This window comes from Dermacentor albipictus, chromosome 6, assembly GCF_038994185.2.
Source record: "Dermacentor albipictus isolate Rhodes 1998 colony chromosome 6, USDA_Dalb.pri_finalv2, whole genome shotgun sequence".
Classification (NCBI taxonomy): Eukaryota; Metazoa; Arthropoda; class Arachnida; order Ixodida; family Ixodidae; genus Dermacentor; species Dermacentor albipictus.
The window spans coordinates 141,862,765-141,890,708 of record NC_091826.1 but is presented as its reverse complement, the minus strand read 5'-3'; the positions used below and the strand labels follow the sequence as shown (position 1 = coordinate 141,890,708).

Here is a 27,944-nt window from a genome sequence, read left to right as displayed (position 1 = left end):
ATGTGTTCTTTCTAATTCATACAGCCTTAGTGATCACATATTACGGGATTGTGTTACCTGATGACTGCTGCGTTTAACCACCCATAACTGATAACTAAACAAATTTTTCGCCTTCTTATACCTTCACTGCACAAAAATTCAACTTTACAAAAGTATTTTTTTCTTCTCAGAAACGTTTCAGTGACTGCGTCAGCAAAATAAATTGGTCGTCCATTACTTCATTTACCGATAGGAGGGTAATAATACAAAAAGAAGGTAAGGTAGGAAAGTAAGGAAGGTTCATACGGTCGATAAAACTACTATCATTACTTCGTCTAGCAGTTCGCTAATTTGTTGTCGCCATCAATACTTCGACTTGCGGCCGAATCTACGACATTTTTAAACGTTTTCTGCATGGCTCAAGTGCCTTACAAAATAAAGGTGAGATACAAATCGGGCACTAGTTTGAAACGAGCATGCGGTTTCTTTCTGTGAATTGGGATACTTTTCGCTTAGTTTATTCTTCTGGAAATTGGCCCGTCTTGAGAAGGAGCTTTGCTATGTCGGATAGAAAGAAAGGGATTATATGTGTGACTGGTTCCGCATTAGCTGGATTAAACTGGTAAGGCCACTAAGCTTAAGCTGTATAATAATAATAATAATAATAATAATAATAATAATAATAATAATAATATATTTATTGACACACATCCAAACACAATACAAAGAAACGGGCCTGTCTAAGTCTACGAGGACTTGTGCGACTAGGCCCGGCAGAGTCGGTACAGCGATGTGGTTACATATTTACATAAAAAGTGAAAAGGTAGACATATACATAATAACAGGTTTTTTTCTACTTTGAGAAGAATGTTTGGTAGTATTACCCGTTAACAAACAATGACATAAAAGAGAAACACATCAACAACTTAAGTAAAGATCAGGAGTAAATTTCACCGTTTCATCAATAATTTCCTCAACTGTTTTTTCGAAGTTGCCAAGAAGAATTCATCGGCCAAATCGTTAAATATTTTTGGGATATATACACTTCTTCTCGCTTCACCATACTTAGTAGTGGAATAGGGTACCTTAAAACGTTTTTTATTTCTTAACAAACGAGGTGTATCGTATGCCTCTTTGAATTCATCGCTCCAATTATGCCGCATCATAACAGTTCTGGTAAATAAACCCTCCAATGTGCAAAATCCTGATTCCTCAAAAATATTATTGTCGTTAAGTTTACTACCATAAGCCACATTTCTTAATATATTTTTTAGTAGTTTATCAATCCGAATAATAATAATAATAATAATAATAATAATAATCAGCCTGTTTACGCCCACTGCAGGGTGAAGACCTCTCCCACACTTCTACAACTACCCCGGTCATGTACTAAGTGTGGCCATGTTGTCCCTGCAAACTTCATAATCTCATCCACCCACCTAACTTTCTGCCGCCCCCTGCGACGCTTCCCTTCCCTTGGAATCTAGTCTGTAACCCTTAAAGGGAAGCTGAAACGGTTTTCAATTTCCATGAATTGCTGGGATTGGGAAGAACAGACCTAATAATTTACGGTTCCAAAATTTTTTTCTTCGTTTTATTAATATAAGGGGCGGAAATCGCTTTCTAAATCACCCCCGCGGACACGCCCCCATCGCTTCCCGGAGCGCCGGGTGAGGTGGTTGCCAGAGGAGAGAACCGGCGAGAGTGACGTCACTGGCGGGGACCGAGCTGCCGGACCGGCGTGCTGGCATGTGTTGGCATGCCTCTTCCCGTCCTGCGCTTTACTGAACGACGCCACGATAGATTTGCCGCCGCCGCTCACGTTCGTTTTCTCTTGCGATTTTCGTAAACTGTTCTTTCCTTCTGCGCTGCGTGAGTGCCTACTGCCAAGGGCGCCTAACATGCCCTCGTTCTGTGCAGCATTCGGCTGCGCGAACACAAGCGGGCGAGGCGATGTGGTGTTTCACAGGTTCCCGAAGGACAAGAAGCTTGCAGCGCAGTGCGGTGAGGAGAGATAAGTTCGTGCCGACGAAATCAACTGTGCTGTGCTCGGACCATTTCCGCGATAGCCGAGTAGCCTTACGACAAATGCGGAAACGCGTTGTTGCTAGCGTTGCTATACTCCGTTTCATACATCAGGTGCAATGCTGTGGAGGCTTGAGATACTTCTTGCAGTAGCTGCGTTCGCACTTAGAAAAAGTTCGGTGTTTCTTGACCCGATTGTAGAGAAAACTTTTCATATATAAGCTCAGTTCTGAATGAAAAAAAAATAATTTACCCATAGGAACAATCCGTGTACTTATACGATTGCTAACACGTTCTTTTAAATCAATTTTCTTTTCGGCATTCTTTAATTGCAGCCCGTGGCGGCAGCTTCACGTGCAGGCACGCTGCGAAGCATAGACGGAAACGCGCGCAGTAATAAATTTTGGTAACCGGACTTCGTGTGTAGCTGCACAGCGTTGCACCTGAGGTATGAAATGGAGTATAGGCTTGCCTAGTGACATTCGGCGTATGGTTGCAGTTATCATGTTTACCACACGGCGGTGCTAAAACTGCCTAATATCTTTATGTCAACACTAGCATGGAGCACGCATACCGATTCTTGATCGAGCCACAATCGCAAAGTCGTCGAACCATATTGTGAATATTGCACATATAATCCCCCTGACCATCTCGATCTGGATGTGTATGATAAGCAACTTTCATGACTGTACCTGGCAGCACTGCATGTACGCGCTTTGAAACGCGGCACTTATGTTCGCGATCGTGTATCAACGCTCAGAAAACCACGGGACTTTAGACAAGCAGCGGCAAGATGCTTGACATCGCGGAATTGTACCCGTGTTCACAATCTAATGAGAAGTTAGTGCTTCGGCATTCTTCCAGCAGCAAGTTCCCAGTGACACTTTAGCGCATTTTTTTCTCCCGTCATTGGAACGTGGAGCTACATGAAAAAAAAAGCATACGTAACAGCTAAGATTTCCAACGCGCGAGAAGGTGCACACATCGCTCTCGCTTTTGGCACACTCAACATCGTCGTTGCCGCCGTTGCCGCCATCGTTTTCCGTATCGGCTGTCGGTTCGAACAATTACGGCGAAAATACAAGCTGTCCGAGACAGCGAGAACGTTCCATAATGCTTACAACTCAGCTATGAAGCCTGAACAGAACAGCGGGCTACGCTTTGAAACGGCGGCGCCGACCGGCGACTGCTGCCATTGACGTCACAGCGGCTACGACCAATCACGGGCAACAGCGGCGTTCGCGCGATACCCTGAGGCGCTGGTGCGTGTTTTCATGAAAAAACAGCCGCTTGAGCTTGTTTCCGCCCTTTTTGAACGAGATATTCGTGTTCAGGGGACTCAAAACTGTAGAATGCCACAGAGAACTAATTTTTTTCGAAAAGTGTTTCAGCTTCCCTTTAATGACCATCAGTTATCTTCCCTCCTCATTACATGCCCTGCGCATGCCCATTTCTTTTTCTTGACTTCAACTAAGCGTTTATTCCCTCACCCAATCTGCTCTTTTCTCATCCCTTAACATTACACCCATTATTCTTCTTTCCATAGCTCGTTGCGTCGTCCTCAATTTAAGTAGGACCCTTTTCGTAAGCCTCCAGGTTTCTGCCCCATAGGTGAGTACTGGTAGGACACAGCTATTATACACTTTTCTCTTCAGGGATAATGGCTACCTGCTGTTCATGATCTGAGAATGCCTGCCAAACGCACCCCAGGCCATTCTTACTCTTCAGATGAATTCAATCTCATGATCCGGATCCGCGGTCACTAGGTGGCCTAAGTAGATGTATTCCCTCGCCACTTTCAGTGACTCGCTACCTATCGTAAACTGCAGTGCTCTTCCCAGACTGTTCAACATTAATTTAGTTTTCTGCAGATTAAGTTTTTAGACCTACTCTTCTGCTCTGCCTCTCCAGCTCAGTGAGCATGCACTGCAGTTGGTTCTCTGAGTCACTTAGGAAGGCAATGTCATCAGCGAGTCGCAAGTTACTAAGGTATCCTCCATTAACTCTTATCCGCAATTCTTCCCAATCCAGGTCTCTCCATACCTCATGTAAAAACACTGTTAATGGCATTGGAGAGATCGTATCTCCCAGCCGGACGCCTTTCTTTATTGGAATTTTGTTGTTTTATGTATGAAGGACTACGGTGGTGGTGGAGCCGCTATCGATATCTTTCAGTATCTTTATATACGGCTCGTCCGCACACTCATTCCGTAATGCCTCCATGACTGCTGAGGTTTCAACTGAATCAAACGCTTTCTCGTAATCAATGAAAGCTATATATAAAAGTTGGTTATATTCCGCACATTCCTTTATAACGTGATTGGTAGTGTGAATATGGTATATTGTTGAGTAGGCCTTACGGAATCCTGTCTGGTCCTTTGGTTGTCAGAAGTCTGAGGTGTTCCTGATTCTATTTGCGATTACCTTAGTAAATACTTTGTAGGCAACGGACAGTAAGTTGATCGGTCTATAATTTTTCAAGTCCTTGGCCTCGCCTTTCTTATGGATTAGGATTATGTTAGCGTACTTCCAAGATCCCGGTACCCTAGAGGTCATGAGGCATTGCGTATACAGGGTGGCCAGTTTTTCTAGAACAATCTTCCCACCATCCTTCAACAAATCTGCTGTTACCTGATCCTCTCCAGCTGCCTTCCCCCTTTGCATAGCTCCCAAGGCTTTCTTTTCTTCTTCCGGCGTTACATGTGGGATTTCAAACTCTTCTAGACTATTCTCTCTTCCATTATCGTCTTTGGTGCCACTGGTACTGTATAAATCTCTATGGAACTCATCAGCCAGTTGAACTATCTCATCCATATTAGTAATGATATTGCCGGCTTTGTCACTTAAAGCATACATCTCATTTTGGCCCATTCCTAATTTCTTCTTTACTGTTTTTAGGCTTCCTCGTTCCTGAGGGCATGTTCAATTCTATCCATAATATACTTCCTTATGTCAGCTGTCTTACGCTTGTTGATTAACTTGGAAAGTTCGGCCAGTTCTATTATAGCTGTAGTGTTACAGGCTTTCATACATTGGCGCTTCTTGATAAGATCTATCGTCTCCTGCGATAGCTTACTGGTATCCCGTCTAACGGAGCTACCTCCGACTACTATTGCACACTCCTTAATGATATCCATAAGATTGTCGTTCATTGCTTCAACACAAAGGTCCTCTTCTTGATTTAAAGTCGAATACCTGTTCTGTAGCCTGATCCAGAAATGCTCTATTTTCCCTCTTACCGCTGTATGACAATGGTTTTTAATTTTTCGAAACATATGGGAAAGGAGAACAATGATTGGGCACAGTGAGTAGAAGGGGCATCACATTGCTGTCCAAATATTCTCACATTATTATTGTAAGTGACAGTAAAGAGGGGCCAATATAGTTATGCACGCAGGAAAGAAATCTGTGTTAAATTACAGTGGCCCGGGCCATCGTGCGCGGCAGCCCGGGTCGCCCGGTGAAGAATGCGCCCTCCCCCCGAAGCCTGCCGTGCCTCGGCCGCCCGGAGCAGCAGGAGTAGAGCGCGCCGCTGTCCTCCCCCCAGGCTTTGCGCGCGACCGTAGAGTGCGCGCTTCCTCCCCGCTTTCCTCCTTTGTTATCACGAAATCGAGCCGCGATCACCGGCTGACCCTCGCACGCTTTCACCTTCGGCACAAGGCGATGATTTTGTTGCCCTTGGACTTTATGCGGAACATCATGGCGGCGTCGATGCCAAAAGCGACGGGAGAAATGCGCCTGGAGTGTCCGTATAATTGCTATTGCAATAATAGACATTTATATACGGTTCACAAGCTATCACCCCATCAATGTGAATTCCGCGCAGGTTCATCAGTTAACGCAGCTTTCATTCACGAACAATATTATGTTTGAAATGACTCAAATTCATATGCCGGTACATTGTTCGTTTATTCAGTCGCAAAATCCTTTAAATTAACTTACCGCTTTAGCAATATTTGGACATGCGTTAGCCACGAAAGCAACTTACTTCCTGGTCTGACGGCAAACTGTATATATTTTGGCATATTGTCTAACAAAGTGATCAAGGAAGTTATCAAGACAATATAATTGGACAGCTTTTATTTCTATTTTTTATAACAATATATCAATTTTCATAATTTCGTACCTATTGTCTATGCCGATGATGTTACAATATAGATATTTCATTATTTGATTCTTTAACTACAAAACTTGCCGAAAACGTTGCCCACTTAACAGAGGGGTGCGAACGCAACTCTCTCCAGAACTACAGAGTAGAACTACTTTACTATTTTTATTTCTGCGTCCAAGATCCCCCACAAACTGTGCATTAGTAAATATATTTCAATCGTTTAAGTTATGCTTTTAATCCGATTTATCTTATTGGTGCCATTGTAGACCCTAACCTAAAGTATTCCAAACATATTTCTCACTTAAGAATTGACTATCAAAGAGGAATGTTTAGGAAAGCGTGAGAATACCATAGCCATCCTAATTTGCGCTCCTTGTACTGCGCCTTCATTCACAACCTTTTTGCATATTACATACAAACGGGGTTAACACGTATCCACAAATTTACGCCAATCGCAGCCTTTTCAGACTCAGGCCATCTGGTTGCTTAGCTTCAGTTGTATCCGCGTCAATACCCTTTCTTTCTTACAGAAATATGAAATCCTGCCAAATTTCATTGGTTCATTTATCACTTAGTCATCGCCGCAATGTTCAAAACAATAAACAGCGTTGTTCCCACAAAACTATTTGGCAATGTATCTCTTCACAATTCCAATAATACTAGGTTTGCCTTAGATAACTACTTTTGTTTCCAAGACTACTCCGTAACTGTAAGGCAAACGCGCGACTCTATTCGAAACAGTGGCATTCTGGAATAACTTGCTAATGATTCAGAAGTCTATGTACCCGTTAGCCACTCTAAAGAACTACTACTACTTATTATGTTTACTACCAGCGTGCTTGTCTTCGTATATGCTGAGCAATGTGTTAGTTGCATCGTCATTGCTTCCCGTACCTCTCCCTGTGCACTCCGAAATAGAAGGCCCCTTGAAACCATGAGCTATGGCACCTCAGTCTGTATGTTCCACACCATATGTAACACATTTGCCTATAATGGAAATTTTCGTTTTATTGATTGGTTGATTGATTGATTGATTGATTGATTGATTGATTGATCAAAGGTGCAAGAACGTTAGGGTCAAACACTCCTCATAAAATGTGCAGGTGATTGTGTGCCTCGCGTCCTTGCATCGATTCTTCGCTGCACAGTACACGTCAGCGTACCTGCTCTTCGTCCTCACCTTGATGTTCACGGCCTCAGCCACGGACCTGTGTAGATTTCATGGTCGAATGAAAATATTGAATCAGGTAAGCACGCGGCTACCCGATTCACGCATTCAAGAACCATCACCTAGCAAGGCTGCCATGAATGACAGTTTTCGTTTTCTTGTGATGGTTTGACGATATGGGTATTACATTGTGTATTTTGCATAACAATATCGCATTGAGCGCTAAGAAGTTCTGTTCTTTTCAGATACACACATGAACAGCTTTCCCCAACATAAGGAATTAGCGGCGCAAAGCAGTTGGCGCTACCAATAATCGCGTCAAGATCACAACGATGATGAAAAGAAGGCAACTGTAAGACCACGACGATACTTGGTTGCCGAAAAAAATCCAATTTCATAACCTTGTGCATCTTTTAGCCTGCCCATGAGATCTATGTGCAATTCGGTACGCTTTAACCTTACAACACTACACCGATATCAGCTTCCATAGGAGATTACTATAGACTGCGTCGCAAATGTTCAGCTCTCCTAGTAGTTTTGAATTGCCGCGACAACTACGCTGAACTCAAGACAAAAGGCATGTGTGCCTTTCAAATCCTCTCCGACGAGCGCTCGTCGTCTCAACTGTAAAACGAACTCGGAATGTGACCAAGTCACATTCCGCAAGCAGCAGTTCCACTCGGCACCAGCAGTTGTCTTGGGACACGGTTGCGTCAAGCGCTTTGGGCCGCGTGAGCAACTGCAGGCTATGAAAATCTCTGGCCTAAAGAAATAATGGCTGCTGGCGTATAGGCAGTTAGAGCGCAGAATCGATAAATTTAACCAGATTATTTATTTGAAACAATGAACGGCACCTGAAAGAGAAATATTGTGATCAGAAAGAGAGTAACATAATAGATATGCGCTATGTATACTCACTGGTGGAAAATGGTGGGCATCTATTAGTGAATGCATGAATAGATTCGACGCAGCATGTTCGGGCTACGTGGCGGCGGCCGCTGAGTTTCTCAATATACGCCGCAGCGGGCCGACGCAGCTAATGTTTACAGAGCACCTTGAATTTTTAATATCTCTGATTCGGAGCGTTAACAATCAGTGCCTATAGCGGTTGTTAGCTGGAAACATGCGCGGCTTCAATAGAAGTACTGTTTTGCCTATTGGATGATTCAAAACGCCATCGTTAAGAAATACGAAATGTCTAAAGCTGCGTTGGACGTACGCATGAACGTTTGCCGGCTTGAAAGACGGGGTGGAATGGGCGATCCTCCACGAGGACGCTTTTCCGCTACCGCATTGCGCGAACCTTCGTACTACCCTCGGAACGCAGTGGCTTAAATACGCACAGAGCTGTTTATCATGTTCACATACCTTCACGACACCGTATGCGCTAGCTAGTAATTTCAACAAACAAAAGGGAGGAGCAAGTGCCGTTGCGCGGTTCGACGGCAATCCGTGCTACCACGGCGGAGTGGTCACTATTTTAAGAAAAGAGGCGTTAAATACGCTATAGGATAATTAGTTAGAGTAGAATGTACGTGAAGAGTACAAGAATATGCCGTTGAAATGCAAAATATACCAAAATAATGCGGCAAAGTATGAATTTTGAGAAGTCCTTATTATGACAACTGGAAAAAAGCCGTTCGCGCAGTTTAGCGGCACCGTTGAGCTAAAGAAGAATCGACATTTGGGTGAGATGGTACCAGTGGAACATGGGGCAACGCAAGATGGCGAAGACAAGAGGCAGGAACACACAGGACAGCGTTGCGCTAACGTGTCAGCCTACCGCGACGCGGTCCTGGGTTCAATTTTTATCGCAACGCACTTGTAGAGCGCTGCTTCTATGCGTCCGTTCTTGCGTTCCGCGTCCGCATAGTCCCGCAGCGTAACCGAGCAAACGAGCACAGCGAAAGATGAACGAGCGAACGCGAGTGGGGAATGAAAGACAGCGACAGCCAAGATAGCGTGAGGAGGAAAGTTTAGAAGGAGGGTGCATGAGACGGAAAGCGGAGGCCGTGGCGAAAGTGTGAGAACAAAAGTGTAGCGCCGCGCTAGGCGGGCTCGGCGGCGACAGCCGTTACGAGATGGCGCCAAAGTAGCGCGCCAAATAGTGTGGTGTATTTTTGTGTCTCTACGCCTTGTCCTTGCCAGGGCGCTGCTTCACAAACACGCTATGAACTAGTGCGTCGTCGCCTCTTCACCGATGGCATACCGCAAGCGTAGGTCTCTCTGCGGCTGCTGCTGTCAATCGTTCCCACTCGTCACTCACGCATTGCCTCTCGCGATCTCCCGATTAGCAAGGCACTCGCGCCACACCTCGCCATGAGTGCAATGTGACACGCCAGACAGATCGTCCGCGCAAGCGAATATTGGCCTCGAGCTCCACCACTGGAAAAGCTGGCGCCACCGTCGGCGTGACGTGCTAGGAGGGACCACGTGGACATAGCGGCCGCGTCAGCTGCTTCGGGAGCGCCGAAGTGAGCTGAAAACGAGAGTTTCAATTCCCTCGTACGCTGCGGTCCTCATTTAGTTGCGAAATTTTCCCGTTTCGAGTGTCTCCTTTACAACGCCCACAAGAGCTACAATAGGTAGTGGCTGCCTTTGAAGGCGCGCAACATGGTAGGCTGCTGCTCGGTGCCAGAATGCCGGATGTACGCAACGGAACCCGCAGTCAGCCTTATTCACACGCAGCCGCAGGACAAGCTGCGTGAAGTTTGGCTCGCGAAATATAAAACCGGCAAACATCGGCTACAACTCGGGTATGCAGCAAGCACAGACGCGAGGAAGATTTCTGCTACGGCGCCCGGTCGGCGATGCTCTGAAAACGCGCACTGAGACGCTCGCCCGAGTCCGCTGCCCGACTAATGTCATGACTGTTTGGTCTATGAACTTTTCGATGTTATAGATACTGGCAAGTTGAGTGGAGTGGAAAGGCAGCGGTAAGAAGCACATTTTAAAAAAGCATGGCATATGGTCATGTTTGTGTTATGAATTAATGCATGCACTGGATTACAAAAAAGCAGCAGTGGGAAATTGCACGCTGAGAACACCGATAAACATACAGTGCGACGCAACTCAAGAAATAATATCGAAAGGTCAAAGAATTTAGAAGAAAAAAAATTGAATCGTCGCGACGGCACATCACAGTCCCCGTAGGTGTCGAAGTCTCTACAATGAAGTTACTTTTGAACCGCTCTGATAACACGCACGCAACAATCGTTGCTTGTATACTGTCAAATGCTCATATTCTGCGGCCTAAAGCTCATGGCACGGTGCGAAAACGCGCGTGCGGAGAAAGCGAAACAGTGCGCGGACAAGCATCCAGACGCGCCGGTCGCTGGGAATCTGCGTGATTGCTGCATTGAGGCTTCGTTCTATTACGCTCCATTTAGTTATACAAACACTATAAGAACATATTTCACATAGCTTGCTCTCAGCGTTACCTACCTTTCACGCAAGAAGCCGGTACGGGAGACTCCATCGCGGCGACCGCGCGCAGTGGCGTTCACTGTACGTATTCGGTAAAGAGATAGCGTCTGTAAACGATTGTGAGCTTTCAGTTTGCCCAAGATTATTATTTAGACAATAAAAAACTTCTCTCGTTTCGAAAGTACTTGCAGAAATGTCCGGGAGAGCTCGCGCGTGGTGTTTTCAGTGAGCGCTGACAGCAAAACCTATGAGGAACGCGCCGCCTGATCCCTCATACTACGCCAGCGAGGCGCTTCCGCTAGATGGCGACTCCGTAACTCCTCGCCGCCAATATCGCGATATAAAAACACGCATAGAGCTGCACTCAAATTTTGCACTAGGGAATATCGTAATCGTCAGTGAGTGAGTGACGAAACTTTGTTCTGAACGCCTGCAGAACGGTTAGCCTTCCCCTGTTAGGGAGGCGTTACCGTGACGTGGCCATGACGTCTTCGCGGCGTGTGGCGCCTCTACTTCGGCCGCGGCCGCACTATTCCCTTTGGTCGACCGCGCCTGCCCCTCCTTTGGGGTGGCAGCCTCCCTCCGGTTTCGCTCGGTCGTTGCCTTTCGAGGGCCGCCGAGATCTGCTGGACGGCCTGGGTTTGAACATCTTGGTCATAGCATCTCGTTGCGGCCTCGAGCCGCGGCGGGATCGTTGTTAGTGTTGCAGCTTCATGCGGATTCCTAGCACAGTCCCAAAGGATGTGAGCTGCAGTGGCTCTTTCCTTTCGGCACACACAACACAGATCACTTTCATAAACACTTGGACACACGTGCCTCATCAGCACCGGGGTGAATAACGACCCCGTTTGAAGTTGTCGGTATAAAACGGCCTCCTTACGGGTCAAGCCCGGATGAGGTGGCGGCATAGTCCTCCGCTCTAGTCGGTACCATTTCACAATTTCATTGTAGGAAGTCATTTTGTCCTTGGTTTCCCACCACCACGACGGGTTGGCTGTAGTAGCAGCGGCACGGTTGGTTAGTCCTCGCGCCGCCGCGTTCGCCGTCTCGTTGTGGTTAGCGTTGCCGCGATCCGACACATCACTGCCCATGTGGGCCGGAAACCACTTTATCACCACACACCGACTTTCACTCGCGAGATCGACCACACGCAACACACGCGCGGCTTCACCACACACCCTTGATCTGGCGTAATTTTTCACGGCCGTCCTAAAATCACAGAGCACAGTCGTGCACTCGGGGTCGGCGATGGCCAAAGCAATGGCCACCTCCTCGGCCTGATGCGCCCCTCGAGTCCGCACACTCGCCGCTGTTCTAGTTGCACCGGTCGATGCCCCGACGACTGCAGCGGCGAATGCCTTTCTGTCATGGGGATACTCTGCCGCGTCCACAAACACGGCACCCCTGTCTTTGGCATGGAGATCGATGAGCGCCTTGGCCCTCGCCGCCCGCCGCTCTTTGTGGAACTCAGGGTTCATATTTCTTCGCACCGGACATACCCGTAGCCGTCTACTAATTGCGTCCGGTACAGGCGCCTCTGTATTTTCGGGTCCCATTTCCTTTGGTTCCAGGCCTAGGTCACGCAGCACTTGTCTGCCCGTTCTTGTTTCTGATAGCCGCGCGAGCTGAGCGGTCCTCTGCGCCTCGGCGATTTCCTCCAGGGTGTTATGCACTCCCAAGGCCAGGAACTTGTCGGTGCTTGTGCAGTCGAGAAGTCCGAGTGCAGCCTTGTACGCTTTGCGTATGAGCGCATTGATCTTATTGCGTTCGCACTGCCTCCAGTTGTGGAAAGCAGCAACGTATCTAATGTGGCTTATAGCGAAGGATTCCACTAGCCGGGTGAGGCTTTCTTCCTTCATGCCTGCTGTTCTGTGCGACACCCTCTTAATGAGGCGGATGGCCGTGGTGACTTTGGCCGCCAGACGGTTGACCGTCTCGCCGTTGACTCGTTTGCGCTCAATCAGCATCCCCAGCACTCGGATCTTCTCGACAGCCGGGATCATGTGACCACCACTCGTCTTGATCTTTATTGTGTCTTGCTCCCTCGCAGGCTCGTTGCCTTTCGTCTTCCTAGCTGTCCTTTTCGGAGGAACCACCAACAGCTCAGACTTGCTTGGGGAGCAGACGAGCCCAGACCCGTCCAGCTGCTCCTCGATAGCGTCAACCGCCTCTTGCAATGTATTCTCGATGTGTCCGTCGCTTCCTCCTGGGACCCAGAGCGTTATGTCGTCGGCATAGATGGTGTGTCGGACCCGCGCGACTCGTGAGAGGCGCTCGGCCACCCCTATCATTACAAGGTTGAAAAGCAATGGCGAGATGACTGAGCCCTGGGGGGTCCCGACACTGCCGAGCTTCTTCTTTTGGAGCTGCAGGTCACCGGCGATGATTTCAGTAGTCCGCTCCGTCAAAAAATCCTTGATGTACGCATAAGTTCTCTTGCCCATGTTTAGCCGTGACACCTGGGCCAGAATCGCAGAGTGTCTTACTTTGTCAAAAGCGCTCTGCAGGTCCAAACCCAAGATGGCTCGCTTGTCTTTCGTGTTGGTAGTGTCATCGAGGATGTCATTTTTCAGTTGTATCATGGCGTCCTGAGTTCCGAGCTTGTTTCGGAACCCGATGATGGTGTTTGGGTAGAGCCCCGAATCTTCCAGGTACCTCTGCCACCTGTTCATGAGTACATGCTCCAACGCTTTGCCCACACAGGACGTAAGCGAGATCGGCCGGAGGTTCTCAATGTTGGGTGGCTTGCCCGGCTTGGGAATCAAGATGGTCTTGGCTGCTTTCCACTGCCGCGGTAATGATCCGGCTCGCCAGCAAGTGTTGAAGTATGCCGTGAGGTTCTCTATCGCCGCTTCGTTAAGATTTTTCAGCGCTCTGTTCGTAACGCGGTCGGGAGCAGCGGCGGACTTGCTGTTGAGATCGTGCAGGGCAACCCGTACTTCCCATACTTCAATGTCTCGATCTAGCCACTCGTTTGCTTCGCCTAGGTAGTCCGGGTGCGTGTCTGTGGGAGTGACCGGGAGGTACTTGTCGTCGAGGCGTTTCTTCACTTCGTCTTCCCCGTGCTCGGTCAGCGCCCTGTGGATTATCTTGGCCAAGTTGTGGTGCTGGTGAGACTTGGTCGTGGTCGCATCCAAAAGATGTCTCAGCATACTCCACGTCTTGCCGCAGTGCATCTGGCCGTCCGCTGCGTTACAAACCTCATTCCATTGCTGTGTGCATAGCACTCGGCTGTGGGACTCGATCTCGCGGTTGAGTTCGGCGACCTTCTTGCGTAGCTTTCTGTTTGTCCTCTGCGTCTTCCACCTTGACAGGATGGACTGCTCGTCGTGAATCGTCAGTGAATTTTTTAGTGGCACGAGGCTCGAGTGACACTCCTGCGTCTAGCGCAGCACTCCCGGTTCACCTCCTTAGACGACTGGGGACGAAATTGAATATGAATCAGAAAAAATAAAAAAAAATGTAGTACAGTAAGAAGTTCACGGGTTTGAATAAGATATCAGAGCCTATGTTTAGTTACAAGTTGAGTTCCTTGGTCTCTCTCTCTCTCTCTCTCAGTTACTGAAGTGCCTCGAATAATTAGAATTAATTAGAAATCACTGCTGACCGCACACCAAAGAACAGAACCGTAGACTTTGCAGACTCGTCACGAAAGCACGACTTCGGCGAAATTCCTTGAAGCCCGGAAGTAGGAAGTGGAAATAATGATGTCACTAATGACGTCCCACACAAGACACCATTATATTTATTCAAGTGGTTTATGGAAAACAGTAGACTGGCATAGACTGAACGCCCGCCTAGCAAAGCAGATATGACGTCACTCGATCCACTCTCGCTTCTCCTCTCCCGGCACCTGCTCGCTCGCTCGCTTGCTCGCAACAGCTGCCTGGGCGCACATGCTACATGCCGTGACGTCAGCACCAGAGAGGGAGCATAAAGTGCGCTTCGTACGCCGCTCGCTAGGGTGCCACTCCCCACCAGGTCACGTGCGCTGCGCTTCCTCCGTGCCCTTCCTCGGTCGTCCCCCGCATAACGCGCAAGGGAAAATACGCTCGCTTAACCTAATGAACACCAACGCCGAGATGCGAGCGCCACTAAGAGACACCTAAGTCAAAGATTAGGGTCGCCTATCGTTTTTTTGCTGTATTATGTTTTTTTAGACATTAACTCTGATGTGGCGAAAACAGTTTCGCCACTTGGAGCTGAGAATGGCAAATGACCGCAAGCAACGCGTCCTAACGGCCACCCGACAACAGGATCTAATGCACCATCGGGGTCTAGAAGTCGAAAATATGATCACCGGGTTAAGTGCGTCGGCTTTTATGCATAAGTGATCAATGTTCCACAGTAATCGCTGGTGCCAGCGTGTCTTCAAGAAAGTACTTCAGAGTTCGCGTCGCGCATACGTCCAGATTACTCATGGTACTGTGGCAAGAGCCAGTGGATAGAACCATCAATAACATTCGAGAAACTTCCGATACATGCAGGATGCCTCCGGCGCTCAGCGATAACATTGTGCTTGGTGGTGAAACGCGGTCACGCAATAAAGGTAAACAAGTGCACGTGTTGATAGTCCAACTCGTAAACAACATGGTCCCGATGCTAGAAACACGAAAGCGAAAACAGAACCACGCATAATAAAGAAAAAAATAGCAGCCATAAACTAACAAAGAAACTAAGTGTCTTATTTCCTCAGCAGGCTTGGAAAGGCTCACGATGCACTACGTGGACAACTTCAGCCAGTGCACTGCGCCGCTTTTATAGCGAAATACCGCCTGGAAAGACCCCATAGTCTTGTGCGCCAATGCGTCGGAAGATCGTGCAGGGACCGAAATGGCGGCGTTAGAATTGATTTCTATGTCCTCGTCGGCGTATCCGAGTCCAGATCAAAACACGCTGGCCGGGCTGCTACTTGACGTAGCGTCGTCGAAGGCTGTAGTTTCGGCTGTCTGTCCGCGGCTGGTTCTTGATGGGCAGGCGGGCGAGCTGCCGGGTATCTGCACACTGGAAATAGCAGGCGACATCGCTACTCTCTTCGTCGGTGATGTAAGGCAGCATGGCGTCGAGAGTCGTTTTCACGTTCCTTCCGTATACGAGCATGAACGGCGTCATTTGAGTTGTTTCTTGCACTGCCGTGTTATAAGCGAAGGTTACGTACGGCAGGACGGCATCCCACGTCTTGTGCTCGATGTCAACGTACATAGCTAGCATGTCAGCGACGGTCTTGTTCAGCCACTCCATGAGACCATTCACCTGCTGGTGGTAGGCAGTTGACCTCCTGTGGTTTGGCTGTATTGCAAAACGGTTTGTTGAGTTCTCCAGTGAAGAATGTCGTCATGAGGACTTCTGGGACACCATGTCGCAGCAGGATGTTCTCGACGATGAATTTAGTGACTTCGACCGCACTACCTTTAGACAGAGCCTTCGTTTCGGTGTAGCGGGTAAGAAAGCCACAACGATCCACTTGTTTCCAGATGTTGACGTCGGAAAGGGCCCCGACAAGTTCATTCCGACCCTGCTGAAACGGATGGCAAGGATGCCCACTCGGCTGCAGTAATCCTGCCGGCTTTGTCGGTGGTGTGTTGCTTCGATGGCAGTCTCGACATGTCTTCACATAAAGGGTGACGTCGGCGGTCAGGCGCGGCCAATAGTACTTCTATTCTTGCGAGCGTAAATGAAAACCAGAGGTGCTCGGCTGTCTTATAGTCGTGCAGCTTGTGTGGGACTTCTGACCGCAGTGCTGAGGGCACAACGAGAAGGTAGCTTTCGTGGGTTGGCGAAAAGCTCTTCTTCACCAGGACGCCGTTTCGTAAAAAAATGAAGACAATCGGCACCTAAATACCCTCGGGAGAAAGTAGGTGTTGCCTCGCAAGTACTCAGAGAGGCTACTAAGCTCCGGGTCCGCTCTCTGCTGCTTCGCAAAGTCATCTGCACTTGTACCTGAAAAGGTACAAGTGCAGGTGATAATAAATTAATAAATGCTGATATGAGTGACCTCCGCGGCGTTTTTATGTGCGTTTCGAAAAGCAAATTTCCTAATTCAAAAAAGATACCAAAGTTATTTCAAGATATGTCGACAAAAAACCTGAACAATTTCAAAGAGAAAGTTCGTAATCATGACTGGAGAAATGTTCTTGAGGAAACAAATGCCGAAAAGGCTTATGTTTTGTGTTTAACGGCTTTTTTGTGTATATACAGCGAGTGCTTCCCTTATAAACATGCAGAGGAACGAAGGAACATAAGGAAGCCATGGATCACACCTGAATTGCTGAAGAAAATTTACAAAAAGGATAGGCTATACAAGAAGTTTGAAAAAAACTCGAGAATCGGACAGGCTTAAGGCTTTTAAAGTGTTTATAAATAAACTGACGGCGGAAATACGCAGCGCACGTGATCAATATCTCTGTAACCAGTTTTGCTGCTCGATGAATAAGTCGGATGAATTATGGGGGAAATGGAATGGGCGTCTAAACAGATCTACAGGCCCAAACCCAGTAACAAAAATTCATACTCAAGATAAAGAACTCACAGGCACTGATTTAGTAAACGCATTACACAGCTACTTCACAGAGATAACTAGTAATTTCGTTGATTCTAATACTCTTCATATAAGAAACGAGAAGTCAATGTTCTTAACACCAACATCAGTATCAGAGTTCATCTTGGTTTTCATGGGGTTAAATAATAGCAAATGTTGTAACGCAGACAGAATTGTGATAAAACTGGTGAAGTCTGTGATAGGAGAAATAGCAGAGTGTTTTGCTGACATGTATAACCTTTGCTTATCTCAAGGAACATGTCCGGGGCAAATGCAACTCGTCAAAGTGAGCGTATTGCACAAAAAAGGTAGTAAGAACGATTTTACAAATTTTAGACCAGTATTCATACTACCCGTTTTCTCAAAAGGATTTGAAAAAATTGTTCTTACTAGAATGACGAATTTTAACGAACAATGCAATATCATTCACGGCGCGCAGCATGGCTTCAAGAAATATCGATCAACAGAAATGGCACTGTTAGAACAAAAAGAATTTATCCTGCAATCGCTTGAAAATAAAGAAGTAGCCCTTGGAATATGTGTAGATTTCACGAAAGCTTTCGATTATTTAAATCACTCTACCCTGCTAAAAGAACTTGAATAGTACGGATTCCGCGGAACGGTTCTATCACTACTGACGTTCTACCTTAGTGAGCGCAAGCAGAACGTATATTTAAATGGCTGCTCTTCTAATATATTACCAATTTCTGCCGGCGTACCTTAAGGGAGTATTCTGAGCACATTTTTGATTAACTTGTATTTGAATGACATTGTTAACGTCGATCCTATGGTGAAATTTGTCATTTATGCTGATGATGTGACACTGTTATTCTCTGCAGAAAGTATGGATGAGCTGATTCTGAGATCGAACAGAACACTTGTGAAATGAGATACATGGGCGCGACTTAACAAATTGAAAATAAACGTTAGTAAAACGAAGGCTGTCATATACCGTGCGAAAAACAAGAAAATTAACATTACCTGAGACATTGAGCTGCACAATTCAAAGATAGAACTAGTAAGCGCACTTAAAATACTTGGAGTGTATTTCAGCGAAAATATGACCTGGGACATTCATATCGACCACGTTGTGTCAAAACTGTCTCGCATCGTTGGATTGACATACGTCAACAGATACATTCTACCGTCAATTGTTAAGCTTCTATTGTACAATGCGCTATTCTACTCACATATGAAATATTGCCAATTAGTTTGGGGGAACACAACAAAAGGTAATTTGCAAAGAAGCATGATATTACAGAAAAAAATATTACAAAATATTGAAAACGCCCCCATCAGTCACCCTTCCCACCCTCTGTTATTGAAGTACTGTATAATGAAAATAGACTAGCTATATCCGCATTGCCTGTGTTCATGTTATAATCTTGAAGAAAAAAATAACAGCTATTCCCTACTACGGTTGGCATCGCTTTCTAAAAGGACCACACCTTATGAGAATCGAAACACACAGCCCTGGCTAATCAAAACCTGCAGAACCGGATACGGACAACAAATGGTAAATAGAACTGTACCACATTTGCTAAATTTCTGCCATAACAACGGTTTCACTCCCGAAACAGCATCGAACCAGAAACTGAAATTGTTCTTCTGTGACAAAGCTACTTTCCCATGACAGAATTTCATGTGGTTTTTTATCTCTGCGCATGTACGCTATACGCATTGCAATGTACCAATGTAGTGTTTCATACTACACGAATGAACGAGAAGAAAGGGGCCCGATTTTTATTAGTCATATCATTATCATTATATCATATTAGTCATCTTATGATAATACTGCACCAAAGTGTGCCGTTTTATTTTTGGTTCTTTTCATTATGTAGCGCTTTCTACTTGCAGTTTTTTCATGTTGGTACGTTTCCTTTAACATTGGTCTATCATGCAGTGAACAAACTTTTTATTTCTATAGTTACTTATTCTCACTGTTATCGACAAGTTATTGCTGCATTACAATTAACATTTGTTTGTGGTTTTTATGTTGCCATGCGAAAAAGTGTTTCTGTTTCTTCTATTTTGTACTCCAGGGAGCTGGGAACTAGTCAAGCTGACTTGTCAGCTTTTTTTCCCGCACTCCCTCACTTCATGAGTGAAATAAAGAATATTATTATTATTATTATTATTATTATTATTATTATTATTATTATTATTATTATTATTATTATTATTATTATTATTATTATTATAAGACGTCCTCGTCTTGCTGATCTTGGGACGGCGGGTCCATGGGTGCGCGAGACAGGAAGCCGCATCGCAATTTCTTCTGGACTTGTAGGCTACAGAGATGTCATATTTTTGCAGTCTGAGGCTCAATCACAACACGCGTCCTGAAGGTCCTTTTAAATTCGCTAGCCAACAGAACGCGTGATAGTCGCTCGGAACTTCGAACGACCTGCCATGGAGGCAAGGACAGAATTTCGATGTAGCCTAAATGATAGTGAGGCATTCCTTTTCAGTCGTAGAATAATTGCCTTCTGCTTGTGACAGTGACCGGCTAGTGTTGTCTACCACCCTTTCAAATCCGTCTTTCCTGATAATTACGATGGCATCGAAGTCTAGGCTACTGGCGTTAGTGTTGATTTCTGTATCGGCGTCTTCGTCACCGTATGCAAGTACCGAAGGTGACTGGATGCATTGTTTGACCTCTTCAAGTACGTCGGCCCGCGGCGTTTCCCACTTAAACACGACATCATGTTTAAGCTGATGTGTAAGCAGCTCAGCGATGCGTGAAAAGTCCTTGACAAAGCACCTGTAGAATAGTCACATCTGCTGCCGGGCTAGGTGGTACATGGCTTTTAGAAATAGTTTTAGGCGCAAAAAATAAGACACGGACAACAGAATAAAAGACACGGACGGGCGCACACTCGCAACTGCTCTTGATTTTCCCCGATGCTTCACTTGTATACCCTCAGCCATGTGAGCAGGAACATAGGCAGGTGGACACGTGATATATTTATTTTGTATAATTATATCCTATCAGCTAGGAAGCTAAGCTCATTCTTGTGAAGGGACAATAGAGTGTTTTAGTTGAGCATCCTTACGGTCCACTCCGCTCCGAGTTACCCCGCTAAGCCACAGTGGAGCGGCGAGCTATTTTCATGCTTTAGTTATACGTGTAGCCTAGCGTAGCGTACTTTTCGTGGTTACAGCACCATCTGGCTGGCTTAAGGGTAATGAAACAAAATGAAAACACCAATTGATCACTTTTATAAGGTAAAACGAATATATGTAACTTACTTATCCATGAAGTATCTAGTTGTGCGCTTGCAATGCCTTACTGGTTCATTTTATCCAGTGGAAAATAAAGCGCCGTCTTGGGGAACACCACGTGAGAGCCAGCGAACTTGCTTTCTGCATCCAGTCCAATCCTTTATGACGTACAGGCGAGCCAACGCACTGCACGGCACGCTCTGCTCGGGCAGCTTGTAAGCGGACCGTGTTTGTCGCTCCGCTAAGGGCGCATGCGCGCTTCCGCTCCGCTCAGCTGCTGGGTGGAGCGTAAAAACGCCAAACTAGAACACTCTAATGACGGAACTCTGATACAATGGTCACCAAACTTTTTTATATACATCGCCTCTTCTAGTTCCCGTCCCACCGTATCATTATTTTTTCGTAATGTGCATGAGCTTACCAGGAAATGTTTGCACGTGCGCACTTTGCGGGGATATGGCAAATGCGAGCCAGTTCCATCCTTGGTTCCCCGCAGAGGCGTCTGCCTCAGCAGGCGTTTGGTGGGTTGCAACAACAAGTACCCGAGCACACGAGGGTTCAACCTTCCCGCGTGTAGCAGGGGCATCCTGGAGGTGGAGCCGACGCTTGGTGTTTGGACCATTAAGGCAAAACACCTCTTCAGCCTCTGCTCCACATAGACGGCACCTCCAGACTGACCCACCGGGAGGAAATCGGCAATCGCCTTTTCTTGTCCTCCTTTTCAATCTTCGTCTTTCTCTCTCACTTTTAATCTTTCCTCCCTCTCTTAACTGCTCACATATGAGTTTCCCGGCGGCAAGGGTCAACCTTTGGTGGCTAGCGAGTCTTGGTTATGCTGTATTTGGTTATAGCAGCGATGTACGGCTGGCATTGGCAGGGCTTCCCTTGCAGGAACTCCTGTCACATTGCCCTGTTGGGCTCCATGGCGGGTGGTTGGCATTGCTGCCGAAAACCCCATCTATACTTATGGAGAATGCGTTCCCTAAACTCCCTGATCGCCCTCAGAAACGACGGTGCACCGAAGATGTCTTCCAATTTTTCGAATGCCAAATCCAGAAATTCCCTCGCCTTTCATGTAATTCACACTGAGAAACCAAACAAACCAGTACGAGCCATTTCACCGTTTCTTGTTTCAAAATCTTTGAAGTTTTTGGTCCAGGTTATTAGGCGTCGAGGTCGGAAAGCGGTGATGTCGTCTTGGAGCTCCGCGATCAGAAGCAGTATGAGAAACTGCCGAAACTAGTGTCATTTGGGGAGACCCAAGTAACAGTAGCCCCGCGCCATACTATGAACACCACCCGAGGTGATGTGTCGGACGATGATTTGCTGGAGCTAACTGAGGCAGAACTCTTCAAGGGCTTCAGTGAACAGAATGTTATAAATGTTAAACGAATTAAGATTAGGCGGGATGGCAAAGAAGTCCAGACTAAGCACCTGATACTCAAGTGACCTTCCCGAGTCCATCGAGGCCGAGTATATCAAACTTCGCGTTAGGACATACATGACCAATCCTCCCAGATGCTTTGAGTGCGGTAAGCTCGCGGTCCTGCCCGTCTTGGAAAAAAAAAGAGAAATGCATTGTCACAATCAAAGTCAAAGAAAATATATCTTTCAAGGAGGCACGTAGGGGGGTATCATACCTGGCTAAGAGCAGCTTTGCCGAAGCTGCTCGTCAGGGGGCAGCGCCACAACAGCCTCCGGCGGCTGTCCGGCCGCCGGAGGCCGTTGGCTCAAGCGCCACCGGTGAAAACGAAGCAAGCACAAGGCGAGCACTCGCCAGTGACAGACTGGCTGGGACAACGTGAGCGTTTGTGCGGGAACTGCGGCTCCACACCTAACATCGCACTGCCGGCGACCAGCGAACTGACCGCTACTTCTCCGGAAGAGCGTCCGCCCGGCATCGCAGTGAGGGTCCCACGACAGCTCTCCTGGAATTCAGCGTGCCAACAAGGGATATCTGTGTTGATGGCGATGCTCGGTTCACCGTCGGCCGTCGCACTGCAGCGCCTGGGTTATCCATCGGAAAATACCGGACCCAATGAAGACACCGAGCTGAAAAGTTTACGTTGGACGCGCATTCAATCGTCGAGTCCGTCACCGGATCAACCACTAGTTCTGGATACGACTGCATTGCTCGGCTGGCAACATGGAACCTTATCTACGACAAGCACAGTACTAAAGCACACCCATTTAGACAACACTTCGGGCCACGACATCGCAGCTGTGATGCCACGCTCACTTTTCATGCTTGCGCAGGTGAGCCTAAATGGTGCTTTTTCGTTTCGTAACAACGATGTGTTCTTATTAGCGGTGTCCTGGCCGCCCGATTCAATGAAGTGTTTTGTGATAGTGTCTTGCATCTATGGCGCCTTTCGCTGCTTGGGGGCGACGTAGAGGCAAACCCGGGTCCCATGACTAAACCACAAGAAGAAAAACTTGATTTTGGATTGAGCACTGTTCAGAGACTATATTCTAATCGTATAGGTATTTTAGTATCTGGTAATAAGGTACTACAAATGCATATCGGCATAAAAAGTGACCTAGACCAACTAAGTCGATGTGTTTCAGAACTTGAAACTAAAATTCTGTCCAATGTTTCTGAGAAAGTAGAACTTAACTGCGAAGAACGCTTTTCTAAAATGCAGAATCAACTCGATGATGTCGAGCGTAAGAAACTTCAGGGCTTTTGTCAGGGGAGGCTAATGCGCACTCCCAACTCACGAAGTGAGCATCTCCAAAATAGAAAATAAGGTGGACGATTTAGAAAACCACTCCCGCAGGTGCAATTTACTATATTACGGGCTTTCTGACTCTGAACAGAACGAACGATGGGAAACGTTTGAGCGCCTGGTTCAGGAATTTCGCGACAATCATCTTTGTATGAAAGTGTCCTCAGTAGCAAGAGCGCACAGATTAGGTCGTTTCTCTAACGATAAAAAGCGACCGATTATTCCAAAGTTTTCCAGTGACAAAGAAGTTGATGCACTACTTGGCTATGATTACAAACTAAAAAATAAAGCTTTTAGCATTTCCCGTGACTACTCTGAAACAGTGCGAAATAAACGCCGCAACCTTCTGCTATTTTCCAAAACACTACGAAAGGAAGACGATCGTGTGCGACTCATGTTCAACAAGTTGTTTATTAATAATGACGTTTATATCTGGGATAGCGATCAGAAACGCGCGAAGCGAGTGTCTGAATGAGCTACAGAATGACAAGTGTCATGTGATCACACTAACTATCAATCCACTGGACCGATATGGAGGAAGAATGACGCCCAAGACCGCATTCCTTTTCTTTACACAAACATAAGAAGTGTCATTTCTAAAACAGTGCAGCTATCATCCATCATTTACTCATGTTCAGCATCGATAGTGATACTAACTGAAACATGGCTTACTGATACTGTCCCCGATACCTGCATTCTGGAAAGCTGGACTTTATGTAACTACTTTCGATGTGACAGGACAAATCGAATAGGTGGTGGTGTTTCGGTGGCAGTGCAAGAAATACTTTCGCCACACGTATTCACCTTGACACCTCTTTAGAGTGTGTGTGGGTTTCCATAAAACATAAAGCAGGCCTCATAATCATTGGTGCTTTTTATCGACCTCCTGACATGGGCACTACGTTTTCTCGTGAATTCCAACGGCTCCTTGAAATCATTACTGTTCGCTTTTCTAAATCTCTAGTACTAATTTTCGGTGATTTTAATTTCCCCGAAGTTGATTGGGCTAACCTTTCAACAGCAACCTACCTATTGGAGGCCCAGCTTCCTGCAGTCATGTCTCGACTTTTCTTCAACACACCTTACCACCCGTCCTACGCGATCTTCGGCTACATCCGCTAATATTTTAGATCTAGTATTAACCAATGATCCTGACGTGTGCTTCGACTTAACTCATCAAGATGGGCTATCTGACCATGATATCATAACAGGCAGTCTTGCAGTTTCCCTTCCAAGACGTCCGTGCTCTGATAAGTACATCCGATGTTACAATAGAGTGGATTTTGACGGCATAAACTCCGCGCTATCTGACTTCTCTTTACATTTCCTCAATAGATGCAAATTTAAACCATCGAACATAACTGGGCTGAACTTAAACCACTCTTACTGAACTAATTAATCGATTCGTCCCTCAAACAAGAATAGCCTGCACCCCGACAGCCCCGTGGTTTACCGTAAAGCTTCGGCGCCTTAATAATAAGAAAAAGCGTTTATATCGTAAAGCCGATAAAGCCCACGACTCAGATTCCTGGCACCGTTATAAGACCTGCGATAAGCAATATCAGTTACTGCTAAAATCATCTAAACGACATTTTTTTGCCCATGACCTATATTCTATGCTCACTAACAATCCTCAACGTTTTTGGCGCGTAATAAACCCGAAGAGCTATCCCGATTTAACTCTAGTCGATGAGCACGGTGATATGGTCCACCACTCGGAATGTGCTGAGTTATTGAATAGCGCATTTTCATCTGTATTTACACAGGAAGACACCATATCTTCACCAACCCTTGACAATCTCATTAACATATCAATGCCAGAAATAATTGTTAGCGAAGCAGGTATTTCTTCTTTACTAAATAAACTTAAAGTTTCTTCCGCCTCTGATCACAGTGGCATTAATAATAAAGTGGTAAAACATTTCTCACCTAGTTTATCACCTATATTATGTGCACTCTTCTCGCAGTTTTTATGAACTTATGCTATTCCGCACGATTGGAAGGTGTCAAAAGTCATACCCATTTTTAAGTCCGGAGACCGAACTCACCCATTAAATTACCTCCCCATCTCCTTAACTAGTACTATTTGTAAATTACTTGAACACATCTTGTATACTGAAATCATTAACTACTTAAAAGAGCAGAAAAATATTGTTGATTGCCAACATGGCTTTCGTCGTGGTTATTCATACGAAACACAGTTAGCGGGCTTTTTCCATGACATACATTCATACCTAGACCTAGGGTTTCAAGTTGATACTATCTTCCTAGATTTCTCGAAAGCTTTCGATCGCGTTGCTCACCATAGACTAGTACTGAAGCTAATGAACCTTAACATACACCCAACCGTTATTGCATGGATTAAGGATTTCCTCTCATTCAGAGTACAATATACGTCTGTAAACAACAGTAATTCCTCTTATACCAAAGTAATCTCCGGTGTTCCGCAGGGCAGCGTTCTTGGCCCTTTACTTTTCTTAATTTATTATAATGACCTGCCTAACCGTGTGTCTTCCCACATCAGACTTTTTGCCAATGACTGCGTAATATATCGATTGATTTCATGCGATAATGACAAAGATATTCTTCAAACCGATCTTAACGCTATTAACACATGGTGTTCAACATGGTTCATGACTCTTAATACAGCTAAAACGAAATTATTATCATTTACTAGGTGCAACCACCGTATTCCAACATCGTATGCAATATATAACAACATAATTGAACTTACAACTTCATATAAGTACCTTGGTGTTCACTTACAGTCTGATCTAGCGTGGCATCATCACATCTGCCTGACGTTGGCATCAACTAACCACTTTTTAGGCCTCCTCAAAGGCAACCTTAAGCATGCTCCAGCTAAACTACGCAGACTAGCATACATCACATTAATACGCCCCAAAATCGAGTATGCATCAGCTATCTGGGATCCTTTTCAAACATATATCACCCAAGAAATCGAATCACTGCAAAACCGTGCGGCCCGTTTCATTTTTTCAGAATATTCACCCTATACTAGCATTTCAGCACTAAAAGCTCGCGCTCAGCTTGACGACTTATCTCATCACCGCAGAATTGCCCGCCTCTCACTGCTGCACAAACTTTATCATCATCCGCACCTTCCCCGTATCTTCGAACCAGCGACAGCCTTCTTTCCACGCACAGACCATATCTTCAAGAAAAAAACGCATCAGTTGTCGCTCAGCTAACTATGCTAACTCCTACGTTCCCCAAACAATTGTTGCATGGAATAACATACCATCACACATTGCTACTCAAACCGATTTCGCAACCTTTCAGGAACTTTTACGCAATAGTTACGTGTAAATATCCATCATGTACCGTTTCTTCAAACGCTGTTCAGTGTATATATTGTTTTGATCATTTGTCTTACCGTTCTGCGTGCGCATTGTACTAGTGGGTTCATGTCTCATTAATTTGTTAACGTGACAACTGACGCAGTTTCGAGCAACACCCCGTTTTACTTCTTTTACATTGTGCCCATTTAATTCCCTTAATTTATTTTCTCAGACAGTTTTGTATTTTCAGAGTTTCACTTGACTAATATATTTCGTATATTGTTTTACTTGCGTATTTTGCTAGATATCGTACTTTTGTGTAACTTTTGTGTACTGCAGTTGTTTCTTCCGTAACGCTCAAAGCTCACATTTTTTCATGTATCGGTTCCCTCTATGTAATACCCCTTCGGGGGCCTTTAGGGGTATTATGAAATAAAAAATAAACACACTCAGCCGGCAGTGACGTCACCCAACCCTTTGGTGACTGCGGCTGGTGCTCCTCCGCCGTGCGAGAATCGACCTCCAGGCTGGTGGCCTTAGTGACCTCGTCCCTTAAGAAGAGGCCTTCCCGACAAACAAATCGCTCACAAGAGCGGGTGTCTAGCGCTTTGCAGGAGGTGATGGACACGAAATCTAGTAAAACGATGCCACCGGTGCCTAAGGAGCGGCGAAAACCTCTCGACTGCTCCAAAAAAGAGGAACATCGCATTACGGGACCGGCGCAGGGCCCTAACCACACAGCTCACAGTTAAGACACATAGCTCTAACCTCGTTCTCATTATTGATACCTAACTATTACAACTGAACGTGAGAGGACTTCTCCAATATTTGGACGATGTTAAAGAATTTCTCCGAAAATTCACTTCAATGGTGCTGTATGTGCAAGAAACACACCTAACATAACCCAGACCAACTTTCTAAGGCAGTATGGGCGTCTTGCGCTGGAGTTTGAGGTATAGTAGCGGCGCCTGGTGGCGGCGCGGGAAACGACATCTGGGTCGTACCAGCTTGGGTCGTATTGAGCCCTGGCTGTGGCGAAGCACGTTTCTAGGCCGATTTTTGCGTCGATTCGCACTTCTTTCTGCCCTGTTGCGAGTGCGAAAAGGCTCGTCACTTCTCGCAGACCATGCCGACCACGCTGCGAGCTCGCCGCAGCCTATAGTTTAACGAAAACGGGCTCTCCGTGTGCCGTGGGACGCAATGCTGGGAGCAGACGGAATCGGTGACGCCGATCCGGAGACCTAGCCCAGCCTCGAGAAGGCGTCACCGTCATTACTTCTGCGTCGTGGGCTGCCATGAACAAGAAGGCCTGAATCCTAACATCGTATTCTGCCGTTTTCCTTCAAGGCCTCACGAAGTGGAGCGTCGGGCGCGCTGCATAGCTGCAGTTCGTCGCGCTGAGTAAGCGAAACTTCGCGCCATGCTAACTGCTTCGCCTGTC

The 27,944-nt window shown here is 46.3% G+C and overlaps 1 protein-coding gene across 1 annotated transcript in view; it reads left to right on the top strand.

Annotated features, from left to right (window-relative positions):
- Positions 1-27,944, top strand: part of LOC139047104 (ATP-binding cassette sub-family C member 2-like) — a 628,131-nt gene that overhangs the window by 227,476 nt on the left and 372,711 nt on the right. The window contains exon 4 of the mRNA XM_070521066.1: positions 7,219-7,362. Coding sequence (XP_070377167.1) covers positions 7,219-7,362 — 144 coding nt within the window. The remainder of the gene's footprint in view (positions 1-7,218; positions 7,363-27,944) is intronic.